The following is a 12,900-nucleotide window of genomic DNA, read 5'->3' as shown; positions in this document are numbered from 1 at the left end:
CTCCACGTGATATCGGCCCCAGGTGGAAAGGCATGGAGCTGCTCGTAGGCCGACAGGCCTAGGAAGCAGATGGGAGAATGACCCCCACTCTGCAGATGGAGAGACTGGGGAAACCCTGAGGGGCATATGGTTGTCAAGGGCCACACCACTTATGAGAAGAAGGAGCCTGGTCTGAGAGCAGCATGGTCCTCGGAGCTCAGGCCCTGGCTGAACCCAGGCCTCCCCAGGGCTGTGGGCTGGTCCGTGTGGGTGTCACTGTGCCTGCACATGGCCTAAGGGGGGTGATCGAGCAGTCAGAAACCCAGAGATTCCCTTGGGAAGTTTTGGGGAAGGGACCTCAGCACGAACCCCAGGAAATGATGTCACCTGCCGGCAACAGAACCCAACAGAACCCGCAATCCGGGTATCCAGGCCTCCAGAGCGGAGAGGAGCCCCCAGCCAGATCACTTGCTGCCAAGATGTTCTGCTGTTTGCCCCTGCCCAGAGGCCGGGGCCTCAGGAGAGCTCACAGGCAGTGTGCGTGGGCACCCTGTCGACGTTGGCTCAGGACACCCCCGAGAGGCCTCTGGCCCTTTGCCCGGAGAAACAGAAAGGTAACACGGGGAGCCCCAGGCCGGGCCAGGCCACCTCTCCCATGCCACCCGGAAACACCGGGTCCTTTGCCTGTGTGTGGGGATGCGGGTTTCTCGGGCTGTGTCCCCCTCAAGGAAGCCCAGGCGGATGTGGGGTCAGAAGCCTGTGGACAAGTTGTGTCCACACCCCAGGGGAGAGCAGGCTGGGCGGGATGGGGAGAGTGTGGGCAGCGCCGGCCCGCCAGGCTGACCTCACACCCTCAGATGGGTCTCTTTCCTCCCGGGTGGGGATCTGAGCAGACACACGTCTCTGACCCTTCTGGGAAGAGAAGTTCGAGCAGGCAGAAGCAGCGGCTCCACTGGCCAGGCCCAGCTCGGAAAACTCCCAGCATGGCTGGCTGACGGTCACTGTCGTTGCAGAGCTTCCCACGTGATGAGGCCGAGGACGGGGACACCCCATCCAGCTCCCAGAGGGAGGGGTCGGAGCACCACCCGCCCGCCCGTGAGGCCCAGTGCAGGCTCCAGGTCAGCGTGCCCACGGAGGCATCAGCCCCACCGGGGGAGACGCGGAGGTGGGGAAGGCCTGCTGCCGAGACACCGCCCAGGATACAGCCGGCGGCCCAGTCTGAGGCTGCCACGGAGCTCAGCACACCCGGCTCCGACCCAGAGTCCAGAGAACCCCGGCCTCTGAGGCACCAGGAGGACCTGGAGCCCAGCACGCCAGAGCACAGAGGTGAGGACGCTGGGGCTGGTGCACGGGAGTGTGTGGGGAGGGGTGCTGAGCTACACAGGGACGAGTCCCCGAAAGCTGCTGCTGGGCCTGCAGCAAGCGCTGGCCTCACACCCCCCGCCCCCCATCTTGCACACTTCAGTCCCAAAAGACATCTGACGCTGGGTATTCTTTGGGAACCTCTTGGAAGGTTTCTGTCCCGGGGTACGCACATGCCAAGGCTGGCCTGTGGGCAAACTTTGCTTCTCCCCCAACTCTAGCACTGGCCTCCAACTGGAACCAGGCTCCACTTCCCAGACCTGTCCCTAAAGAGGTGGTGGCTCCAGGTGCAGGACCCAGGGATCCACCGAGGGCAGATGGAGAAGCGAGACTTGCCCTCGCAGAGACACCAGGCCAGCTGGGTACTGGCCAGCACACCGGGCAGATCGGATCTCCGTGCCTGCAGGACCCCCAGCCCCAGGCACTGATGTCCCACCCCCTCAGCGAGAACCTCCACCTCCACGTGCACCTCTACCTGCTCGGGCTTTGGCAAGAGAACCCGAGGCAGAGGAGGAGTCACCGCCTCGGCAGGGAGAGCCTGCCCTGGCTCCCGCGCAACACCCAGATGCCCACGATCACTCACCCAGCCCTGCAGGGAGAAAGAGCCCCCGCTCTGGACAGAGACCCAGAGCCCTTGCCGGAAACACCACGTCCAGGGGAGCGGTCGGCTCTGCAGCCTCCATCCCTGTCTGCTCACCGTGGATGCCGGCAACTCGGTCTGCCCCCAGGGGACATGGAGTTCCTTTCCCCTGAACTGCTTTGCATTTGGTTTCTTTCCACCTTTCTGGTGATGTTTTATTTTTTGTATGGTTTCCTGTATTTTTGTTTTTTAAGTTGGGATTAGTAAACTTTTTCATCATTGTTGCAATCTGGGATCACTGTTGTGTAACTCTGGTGATACTGTGTTACCATCACCACTTTGTAGTTTCAGACCCGTTCGATCTTTATGCCCCACCCCCCAACAAAGCCTGGATTCAAGGCAAGCACGCCCTGTTCATCCCTCCCCCCGATCCTGAACACAATTTCATCTTTTCTTTCTGCATTCCTTCCTATATTCTTGGTGTCCCCAATCAATGACTCTCAGTGAAATGACTGAAGGAGTGTTTTTCGGACTCTCCCCCTACTGTAAGACTCCATTGGAGAGTTCTCATTTTTATGTCATTTGAACTAGCCTTTGATAGCTGAAAGGACGGTGTACGTCCTTTCAAGATACCATGTGCCAAACGAAGCCCTTTTGGCAACTGCCATCATTATCTCCAGGCAGGCATTGCTGTTTGAAGGGTGACATCTCAGCCAGAAGGCAGAGGCTGAGCTCCTCTTGTTGCACCAGCTCCCAAAAGAAGCCAAGAAAGGGAGCTGGAACAACAAACCACCCCCATGCCCAGGAAAGCGTTCTTCATGACAGAAGGCTAGAAAATGACCCAACATCCTTGTGGCCCAGAACCACTCTAGAAAATCACTGTTCCATAAAAAAGAGAAACACATGGGAAGTTCCAAGGAGAGGCAATGCCCATGGCCAGTGTACTTGAGAGACGGCCTGACCGCTCCGGGGAAGACACGCACCGACGGAACCCCTTGGGAAACAGCAGTGATAGTCCTCACCGTCGTAAGGGTTTCCTCTGGGGACAACCTGCCCTGGGCACCACACGAGGGAGCAGACCGGCTTCTCTTCCTCTGCCCCCACACCATTCACTCATGAAGGCAGCTCAGGTGTTCTCATGCCCTGCCTGCCTGCCTGCCTGGCTCATCCGTGAGCTGTGACCACCTCCAGGGTAGGACTCCACCTTTTCCTCTCTGTGTACCGTGAATCTGCACACAGTGGGCTTTCAGAACCTTAGGAGACTTGAGCCATTCCCGCTCGAGCCAGAACCCTCCCCAGGAAGGAAAACAGCTGTGGAGTCATTTTGGCCCCAGCACTGGTTCCGAAAGCCTGGCGGCTCCTACAGCCTCTACGGTGTGAAGAGGGAGGTCCCTTTTGACAGAGCTTTCCGGCTCTCAGATCTAAGCTGTTGTTTCACTGTCAGCTGTGTCTTCCGTTGCAGCCAGGTGGGCCACGCTGCTCCAAAGGAGCTCACAAGCTGAGTTTCAAGGGAGGACAGGGATGGCTACAACGTGCTGCAAACTGAGTGAGGGTCCCCACAATCCTCAGCAAAGGTCTGTGGTGTGCAAGTGGGGAGTAGAGGGCCCCCAAGTTCCAAAGGAAGGGAGGTAGTCGGGAGCTAAAGCCCTTGGCTGCTGTGGTAGCAGCTGCAGATGGCAGCTCGTCCACAGTGCACTTCGAATGAGGTCATATGAGCGGGACTCTGGAAATGGCTCCGAAATCAAGAGAAAGGGGTCAGGGTATGTGGGAATCCGGCGGGGGTGGGGGGTGGATGAAGGAAGGTGTCCCTCCTCTCTCCAGTGCAATTTGGTTTGGTGAGTCTCAAAGCTACCAGATGGCACTTCCCAAGTCAGGCCCCCGCAGGAATCAGGGTGGGCTGCCTGCCTCGGCCCCTGCCACAGGGACAAGCCACACCAGTGGCCTCCCTGAGCTCCAATGGCCGGATCTGGGGGGTCCTGTCTGGGTGCACACCTCCTTGCTGTGGCCAAGTTCCCCCCTTCTCTGAGCACCAGCTTCATCCTCTCGAATGAGGACATCGATTGCTACCTTGGCACGTTACTCTCTTCATCCTCTGAAGGCTCATTAGGCTTATCCTACAATTACTAGCTGGCCCGAAGAGATATCTCCTGAATCCAGATTAACCTGGAGTCTCCCAGGCTCATCTGGCATGTCTTCCCTGAAGTCTGCCAAAACCCACACCCTTGCATTTCCAGGGACTCCCCTTAGCCAGCTGGGCAGAAAACCCAGCATGCTTCAAACAAGCTGACAGACAAGTGGGAGAGGACTCACGGGCAGACGGCTTCCCTCAGGTCTCGGGTGGAGCTCTGGGACCACAGCAGCAACGGGCCATCCCAGCCCCTGGGCTCAGCAGCGCCCTCATTCTCAGGCCGGCGCCTCTGCCCTGAGGGGAGCAGGAACGTCACCAACTGCCGCAGGCGGACCTCAAGCCCCTCCCACTGCTGGAGCCTGACCTGCCCCGGCCCCACCCCTTCCCCTACCCCAGCAGGACGAGAGCTCGTCTTCCCCTGGCTTCCAACGGGAGGCCCGGCCCTGGGCCCCGATTGGGCACTGCCCCAGCCCGGAGCCAATCACAGTGGCCAGGGAGGTGGAACGCACCGATTGGCCAGGGCCAGGTCATGTGACCATACTCCCCAGGAAACTCAAATATTACCAAGGTTCCCTAAGAAACCAATGAACAAAATTATCCAGTAAAGGCAAACCGTACTTTTTAATGAGGCCAATGTCACAGAAAAAAAAAAAAATGCTCCACAGTAAACTGCTCAAGGAAGCTACTAAATAAACTTTCAGAAAAGTTTAGTAGGTTTTTTTTTTTTAAATAGGGTGACGGAGAGATATACCTTTCCCATCTATGTGAATTTAGGTTTAAACTAGATTTCCCTTGGCTGTTATATAAGACAAAAAAACCCACATCACCCTCTTTCACTCCCCCCCACCCCCAAAAAGTGTTTTAATCTATTGAATTTTTGTGTCCTCAGTTGTGTCTGATTCACGGCAACTCACGAACTCTACACAGCCAGGCTCTTCCGTCCATGGAATTCAGGGCAATTTTTTCTGTCCCAGTAAATGCCCACCCTGGGTGATCCAAAGGCAAGGGCTCAGAGGCTCCTGAGAGACTAACTAACTCCTTTCAGCTGAGCACAGAGCTGGCTCCTCACTGGGATGCCTGTGGCCTGGGGCTCCCAGAGGGGAGAGCAGCACTCGCCCCACCGTGTGGTCACTGCTGGAAGTGCAGGCTGCTCCTCACTCCCCCTTGACAGTGTCCCTGAGGGCAGAACAGTGTGAATCGAATCAAGGTGGAAATGCAAACTCCAATGCAACCAACCTTCCCACAAGGTCTCCAAAACCACTCAGGAACAGGGAATTGGAAACTGCAGGGGATGACATGAATGGAGATGGAGACTGGACACCTTACACCGAGTTCACTTCCAGTTATCCCTAGACAAACTTTCCATGAAAACTTGTCACAAATCTAGAAGAACAATGAGCAGAAACCGGACACGTGCTTTGAGTCTTCACACACAAAACTAAAAGGCAGTCCACAAAAAAAACCCAGAGAATACAGTGGACTTTGCAAAATCAAAGATATCTACTGTGGGAAAGACCTCATGACAAAAGCAAAAGACAGGTCATACATCGCGAGACGAATGAGTGGAAACACAAAGCTTATCAAGGATGTGTCTCCAAACAGACAAAGAACGCCAACACAACAAGCCTGTGAAAACTAGGGAAAGGTCTGAAGGGACACCAGACGGAGGAAGACACACACAGAGTATCCCGGATGATGTCCAGCACTGAGGGCCTGAAGAAACAACAGTCTAGTTGCACCCCCTCAGGCCTGTGTGACCGTGGATGAGGCCTCTGTTTCCCGGTGGCTCTGAGACATGGACAGGGAGGAAGGGGAAGAGAAGTCACTTGCATTTCTAATACTCACAGCAAAGTCTTCCAATGAGAAGGGAATTATCACCCCCACTGCCAATGCCATTCACTGAAGTGATACCCACGAGTCCATCTACCCCAGAAGGGAAGGATGGACCTGTTCTCACAAAACGGCGAGAGATGGAAGGAGGAAGATCAAGCCCACACCAATCACTGGAAAGAGAAGCTGTGCTCAGGGCTTGAAAGAATTCCTATTGGGAAAATCATGTCACAGCCCCACATGGCAATCCACAGCTTCCATGCTATTCCTCCCAAAATGCCAATGCATTTTCACACCGAACAAAGAATTGCAAAGGGGGTACGGAAACAGAAAGGAGCCTACATTGTCAATACAATCCGACGAAAAAGCCCCGATACGGACATCCAAGGTTGTGTGAAAGGAAATTAGACGACCAAACTAGGATCCTCAGGAGAGTATCGGAGAAGGCAATGGCGACCCACTCCAGTACTCTTGCCTGGAAAATGTCCTGGACGGAGGAGCCTGGTAGGCTGCAGGCCATGGGGTCATGCAGAGTCAGACACGACTGAAGTGACTTAGCCGCAGCAGCAGCAGCAGCAGGACAGTATGCTATTGGGAATACAACAACACACACAGATCCAGATCGATGGAATAAAGTTGAGGGTCCAGAAACAAACCCCAGCATCCATGGTCAACTCATCTCTGACACAGACGGGGAGAATATCCAAATGGGAACAGGAAAGCCTCTTCAATCAATGTCCATGGGAAAACCAGACAGCTACATCTGAAGAACGCTATTGGTTTTGATCTCATACCACCTCAATATCGGGGAAAAACCTCACCCTAAAGACTGATGTCATGAGATAGCTAGAAAGAAGCGTAGGTCAAAGGCTCCTTAACATCAGAGTCTCCTTGCCATTTGCTGGGCGGAGGTCGAAATGGGTCTCTTCAAGTAAGGGAAAGAGGTAAACGAAGTACACCACTGGGTTTCCATCCAATGGAACCTCTTCACAACAGAGAAGCTAAGCATTCACAAATGCAAAAGATAGGAAACGGAACACGAGAGACTCCTTGCAAGTGGTGTATCTGAGAAGGGGTTCATATGGAAAGAGACGAAGAATGCACAGCACTCAGATTCCAAGAAACACCACCACCACCCTTGACCCTTCCCCCATGACCAACTCTGACCTAAAGCCTTTCTCTCCCTCTAACCTATCCCTAAAACATAACCCTCATCTAATCATATACATGTGCATCCCTAGCATCCATCCATCCATCCACACACGAGAGAGAAAGAGGAAGACACAGACGGAATTGAGAAAGGAAAAGAGAGGGACACAGCCAGAGAGAGACACGGAACCAAAGAGAGGAAAGGAGTCGATGGTCCAGACTTTTCCTCAATCTGTCTCGAAGGTAGAAGCAATGACAGCGCCCTTCCACCCCAGAAGGGGGAAAAGGACGGAAGGTTTGGAGAGGAAAAGACAAGAACGCAGGGAGCCAGTAGAAGCTCAGCCACCCGCAGAAGCCGAGCTGGGACACTTCAACAGAATCTCAATGGAAACAGAGGACCAGAAAGTTGGCTACTCTTTTCTATAAGAGAGGGAGACCTTCGAGTCTTCCTTTCGGTCCTCCAACTTGGATGCGGGGTCTCAAAACAGTCAGGAGGGGGAGTGCCTTTTCCTGGGTACCACGGCGCATCCAGGCCTCGTTCTGCCCCATTCTGTGCTGTGTCAGCCCTGGATGGAATCTTTCTTTCTGAAGTCTCAGCGCACGAGCTCCACGTGATATCGGCCCCAGGTGGAAAGGCATGGAGCTGCTCGTAGGCCGACAGGCCTAGGAAGCAGATGGGAGAATGACCCCCACTCTGCAGATGGAGAGACTGGGGAAACCCTGAGGGGCATATGGTTGTCAAGGGCCACACCACTTATGAGAAGAAGGAGCCTGGTCTGAGAGCAGCATGGTCCTCGGAGCTCAGGCCCTGGCTGAACCCAGGCCTCCCCAGGGCTGTGGGCTGGTCCGTGTGGGTGTCACTGTGCCTGCACATGGCCTAAGGGGGGTGATCGAGCAGTCAGAAACCCAGAGATTCCCTTGGGAAGTTTTGGGGAAGGGACCTCAGCACGAACCCCAGGAAATGATGTCACCTGCCGGCAACAGAACCCAACAGAACCCGCAATCCGGGTATCCAGGCCTCCAGAGCGGAGAGGAGCCCCCAGCCAGATCACTTGCTGCCAAGATGTTCTGCTGTTTGCCCCTGCCCAGAGGCCGGGGCCTCAGGAGAGCTCACAGGCAGTGTGCGTGGGCACCCTGTCGACGTTGGCTCAGGACACCCCCGAGAGGCCTCTGGCCCTTTGCCCGGAGAAACAGAAAGGTAACACGGGGAGCCCCAGGCCGGGCCAGGCCACCTCTCCCATGCCACCCGGAAACACCGGGTCCTTTGCCTGTGTGTGGGGATGCGGGTTTCTCGGGCTGTGTCCCCCTCAAGGAAGCCCAGGCGGATGTGGGGTCAGAAGCCTGTGGACAAGTTGTGTCCACACCCCAGGGGAGAGCAGGCTGGGCGGGATGGGGAGAGTGTGGGCAGCGCCGGCCCGCCAGGCTGACCTCACACCCTCAGATGGGTCTCTTTCCTCCCGGGTGGGGATCTGAGCAGACACACGTCTCTGACCCTTCTGGGAAGAGAAGTTCGAGCAGGCAGAAGCAGCGGCTCCACTGGCCAGGCCCAGCTCGGAAAACTCCCAGCATGGCTGGCTGACGGTCACTGTCGTTGCAGAGCTTCCCACGTGATGAGGCCGAGGACGGGGACACCCCATCCAGCTCCCAGAGGGAGGGGTCGGAGCACCACCCGCCCGCCCGTGAGGCCCAGTGCAGGCTCCAGGTCAGCGTGCCCACGGAGGCATCAGCCCCACCGGGGGAGACGCGGAGGTGGGGAAGGCCTGCTGCCGAGACACCGCCCAGGATACAGCCGGCGGCCCAGTCTGAGGCTGCCACGGAGCTCAGCACACCCGGCTCCGACCCAGAGTCCAGAGAACCCCGGCCTCTGAGGCACCAGGAGGACCTGGAGCCCAGCACGCCAGAGCACAGAGGTGAGGACGCTGGGGCTGGTGCACGGGAGTGTGTGGGGAGGGGTGCTGAGCTACACAGGGACGAGTCCCCGAAAGCTGCTGCTGGGCCTGCAGCAAGCGCTGGCCTCACACCCCCCGCCCCCCATCTTGCACACTTCAGTCCCAAAAGACATCTGACGCTGGGTATTCTTTGGGAACCTCTTGGAAGGTTTCTGTCCCGGGGTACGCACATGCCAAGGCTGGCCTGTGGGCAAACTTTGCTTCTCCCCCAACTCTAGCACTGGCCTCCAACTGGAACCAGGCTCCACTTCCCAGACCTGTCCCTAAAGAGGTGGTGGCTCCAGGTGCAGGACCCAGGGATCCACCGAGGGCAGATGGAGAAGCGAGACTTGCCCTCGCAGAGACACCAGGCCAGCTGGGTACTGGCCAGCACACCGGGCAGATCGGATCTCCGTGCCTGCAGGACCCCCAGCCCCAGGCACTGATGTCCCACCCCCTCAGCGAGAACCTCCACCTCCACGTGCACCTCTACCTGCTCGGGCTTTGGCAAGAGAACCCGAGGCAGAGGAGGAGTCACCGCCTCGGCAGGGAGAGCCTGCCCTGGCTCCCGCGCAACACCCAGATGCCCACGATCACTCACCCAGCCCTGCAGGGAGAAAGAGCCCCCGCTCTGGACAGAGACCCAGAGCCCTTGCCGGAAACACCACGTCCAGGGGAGCGGTCGGCTCTGCAGCCTCCATCCCTGTCTGCTCACCGTGGATGCCGGCAACTCGGTCTGCCCCCAGGGGACATGGAGTTCCTTTCCCCTGAACTGCTTTGCATTTGGTTTCTTTCCACCTTTCTGGTGATGTTTTATTTTTTGTATGGTTTCCTGTATTTTTGTTTTTTAAGTTGGGATTAGTAAACTTTTTCATCATTGTTGCAATCTGGGATCACTGTTGTGTAACTCTGGTGATACTGTGTTACCATCACCACTTTGTAGTTTCAGACCCGTTCGATCTTTATGCCCCACCCCCCAACAAAGCCTGGATTCAAGGCAAGCACGCCCTGTTCATCCCTCCCCCCGATCCTGAACACAATTTCATCTTTTCTTTCTGCATTCCTTCCTATATTCTTGGTGTCCCCAATCAATGACTCTCAGTGAAATGACTGAAGGAGTGTTTTTCGGACTCTCCCCCTACTGTAAGACTCCATTGGAGAGTTCTCATTTTTATGTCATTTGAACTAGCCTTTGATAGCTGAAAGGACGGTGTACGTCCTTTCAAGATACCATGTGCCAAACGAAGCCCTTTTGGCAACTGCCATCATTATCTCCAGGCAGGCATTGCTGTTTGAAGGGTGACATCTCAGCCAGAAGGCAGAGGCTGAGCTCCTCTTGTTGCACCAGCTCCCAAAAGAAGCCAAGAAAGGGAGCTGGAACAACAAACCACCCCCATGCCCAGGAAAGCGTTCTTCATGACAGAAGGCTAGAAAATGACCCAACATCCTTGTGGCCCAGAACCACTCTAGAAAATCACTGTTCCATAAAAAAGAGAAACACATGGGAAGTTCCAAGGAGAGGCAATGCCCATGGCCAGTGTACTTGAGAGACGGCCTGACCGCTCCGGGGAAGACACGCACCGACGGAACCCCTTGGGAAACAGCAGTGATAGTCCTCACCGTCGTAAGGGTTTCCTCTGGGGACAACCTGCCCTGGGCACCACACGAGGGAGCAGACCGGCTTCTCTTCCTCTGCCCCCACACCATTCACTCATGAAGGCAGCTCAGGTGTTCTCATGCCCTGCCTGCCTGCCTGCCTGGCTCATCCGTGAGCTGTGACCACCTCCAGGGTAGGACTCCACCTTTTCCTCTCTGTGTACCGTGAATCTGCACACAGTGGGCTTTCAGAACCTTAGGAGACTTGAGCCATTCCCGCTCGAGCCAGAACCCTCCCCAGGAAGGAAAACAGCTGTGGAGTCATTTTGGCCCCAGCACTGGTTCCGAAAGCCTGGCGGCTCCTACAGCCTCTACGGTGTGAAGAGGGAGGTCCCTTTTGACAGAGCTTTCCGGCTCTCAGATCTAAGCTGTTGTTTCACTGTCAGCTGTGTCTTCCGTTGCAGCCAGGTGGGCCACGCTGCTCCAAAGGAGCTCACAAGCTGAGTTTCAAGGGAGGACAGGGATGGCTACAACGTGCTGCAAACTGAGTGAGGGTCCCCACAATCCTCAGCAAAGGTCTGTGGTGTGCAAGTGGGGAGTAGAGGGCCCCCAAGTTCCAAAGGAAGGGAGGTAGTCGGGAGCTAAAGCCCTTGGCTGCTGTGGTAGCAGCTGCAGATGGCAGCTCGTCCACAGTGCACTTCGAATGAGGTCATATGAGCGGGACTCTGGAAATGGCTCCGAAATCAAGAGAAAGGGGTCAGGGTATGTGGGAATCCGGCGGGGGTGGGGGGTGGATGAAGGAAGGTGTCCCTCCTCTCTCCAGTGCAATTTGGTTTGGTGAGTCTCAAAGCTACCAGATGGCACTTCCCAAGTCAGGCCCCCGCAGGAATCAGGGTGGGCTGCCTGCCTCGGCCCCTGCCACAGGGACAAGCCACACCAGTGGCCTCCCTGAGCTCCAATGGCCGGATCTGGGGGGTCCTGTCTGGGTGCACACCTCCTTGCTGTGGCCAAGTTCCCCCCTTCTCTGAGCACCAGCTTCATCCTCTCGAATGAGGACATCGATTGCTACCTTGGCACGTTACTCTCTTCATCCTCTGAAGGCTCATTAGGCTTATCCTACAATTACTAGCTGGCCCGAAGAGATATCTCCTGAATCCAGATTAACCTGGAGTCTCCCAGGCTCATCTGGCATGTCTTCCCTGAAGTCTGCCAAAACCCACACCCTTGCATTTCCAGGGACTCCCCTTAGCCAGCTGGGCAGAAAACCCAGCATGCTTCAAACAAGCTGACAGACAAGTGGGAGAGGACTCACGGGCAGACGGCTTCCCTCAGGTCTCGGGTGGAGCTCTGGGACCACAGCAGCAACGGGCCATCCCAGCCCCTGGGCTCAGCAGCGCCCTCATTCTCAGGCCGGCGCCTCTGCCCTGAGGGGAGCAGGAACGTCACCAACTGCCGCAGGCGGACCTCAAGCCCCTCCCACTGCTGGAGCCTGACCTGCCCCGGCCCCACCCCTTCCCCTACCCCAGCAGGACGAGAGCTCGTCTTCCCCTGGCTTCCAACGGGAGGCCCGGCCCTGGGCCCCGATTGGGCACTGCCCCAGCCCGGAGCCAATCACAGTGGCCAGGGAGGTGGAACGCACCGATTGGCCAGGGCCAGGTCATGTGACCATACTCCCCAGGAAACTCAAATATTACCAAGGTTCCCTAAGAAACCAATGAACAAAATTATCCAGTAAAGGCAAACCGTACTTTTTAATGAGGCCAATGTCACAGAAAAAAAAAAAAATGCTCCACAGTAAACTGCTCAAGGAAGCTACTAAATAAACTTTCAGAAAAGTTTAGTAGGTTTTTTTTTTTTAAATAGGGTGACGGAGAGATATACCTTTCCCATCTATGTGAATTTAGGTTTAAACTAGATTTCCCTTGGCTGTTATATAAGACAAAAAAACCCACATCACCCTCTTTCACTCCCCCCCACCCCCAAAAAGTGTTTTAATCTATTGAATTTTTGTGTCCTCAGTTGTGTCTGATTCACGGCAACTCACGAACTCTACACAGCCAGGCTCTTCCGTCCATGGAATTCAGGGCAATTTTTTCTGTCCCAGTAAATGCCCACCCTGGGTGATCCAAAGGCAAGGGCTCAGAGGCTCCTGAGAGACTAACTAACTCCTTTCAGCTGAGCACAGAGCTGGCTCCTCACTGGGATGCCTGTGGCCTGGGGCTCCCAGAGGGGAGAGCAGCACTCGCCCCACCGTGTGGTCACTGCTGGAAGTGCAGGCTGCTCCTCACTCCCCCTTGACAGTGTCCCTGAGGGCAGAACAGTGTGAATCGAATCAAGGTGGAAATGCA

General features: G+C 56.0%; 2 protein-coding genes and 1 long non-coding RNA gene across 3 annotated transcripts in view; 2 read left to right on the top strand and 1 right to left on the bottom strand.

Annotated features, from left to right (window-relative positions):
* The window catches only part of LOC145527776 (uncharacterized), a 681,763-nt gene that overhangs the window by 585,816 nt on the left and 83,047 nt on the right, over window positions 1–12,900 (bottom strand). The window contains exons 12-13 of the long non-coding RNA XR_014069857.1: window positions 11,865–11,976; window positions 4,232–4,343 (exon numbers count right to left, since the gene is read on the bottom strand). This is a non-coding gene — a long non-coding RNA (uncharacterized LOC145527776). The remainder of the gene's footprint in view (window positions 1–4,231; window positions 4,344–11,864; window positions 11,977–12,900) is intronic.
* LOC145527724 (uncharacterized) lies at window positions 394–2,209 on the top strand. The gene is made up of 3 exons (XM_081545789.1): window positions 394–593; window positions 993–1,305; window positions 1,563–2,209. The coding sequence occupies exons 1-3, from the start codon at window positions 459–461 to the stop codon at window positions 2,183–2,185; spliced, it is 1,071 nt and encodes a 356-aa protein (XP_081401915.1). The 5' UTR covers window positions 394–458; the 3' UTR covers window positions 2,186–2,209.
* On the top strand, window positions 8,027–9,842 carry LOC145527723 (uncharacterized). Its single transcript, XM_081545788.1, has 3 exons — window positions 8,027–8,226; window positions 8,626–8,938; window positions 9,196–9,842. The coding sequence occupies exons 1-3, from the start codon at window positions 8,092–8,094 to the stop codon at window positions 9,816–9,818; spliced, it is 1,071 nt and encodes a 356-aa protein (XP_081401914.1). The 5' UTR covers window positions 8,027–8,091; the 3' UTR covers window positions 9,819–9,842.

This window comes from Giraffa tippelskirchi, chromosome 11 (genome assembly GCF_054371585.1).
Source record: "Giraffa tippelskirchi isolate mGirTip1 chromosome 11, T2T-mGirTip1v1.2.pri, whole genome shotgun sequence".
Lineage (NCBI taxonomy): Eukaryota > Metazoa > Chordata > Mammalia > Artiodactyla > Giraffidae > Giraffa > Giraffa tippelskirchi.
This window is presented reverse-complemented; position numbering and strand designations above follow the sequence as displayed.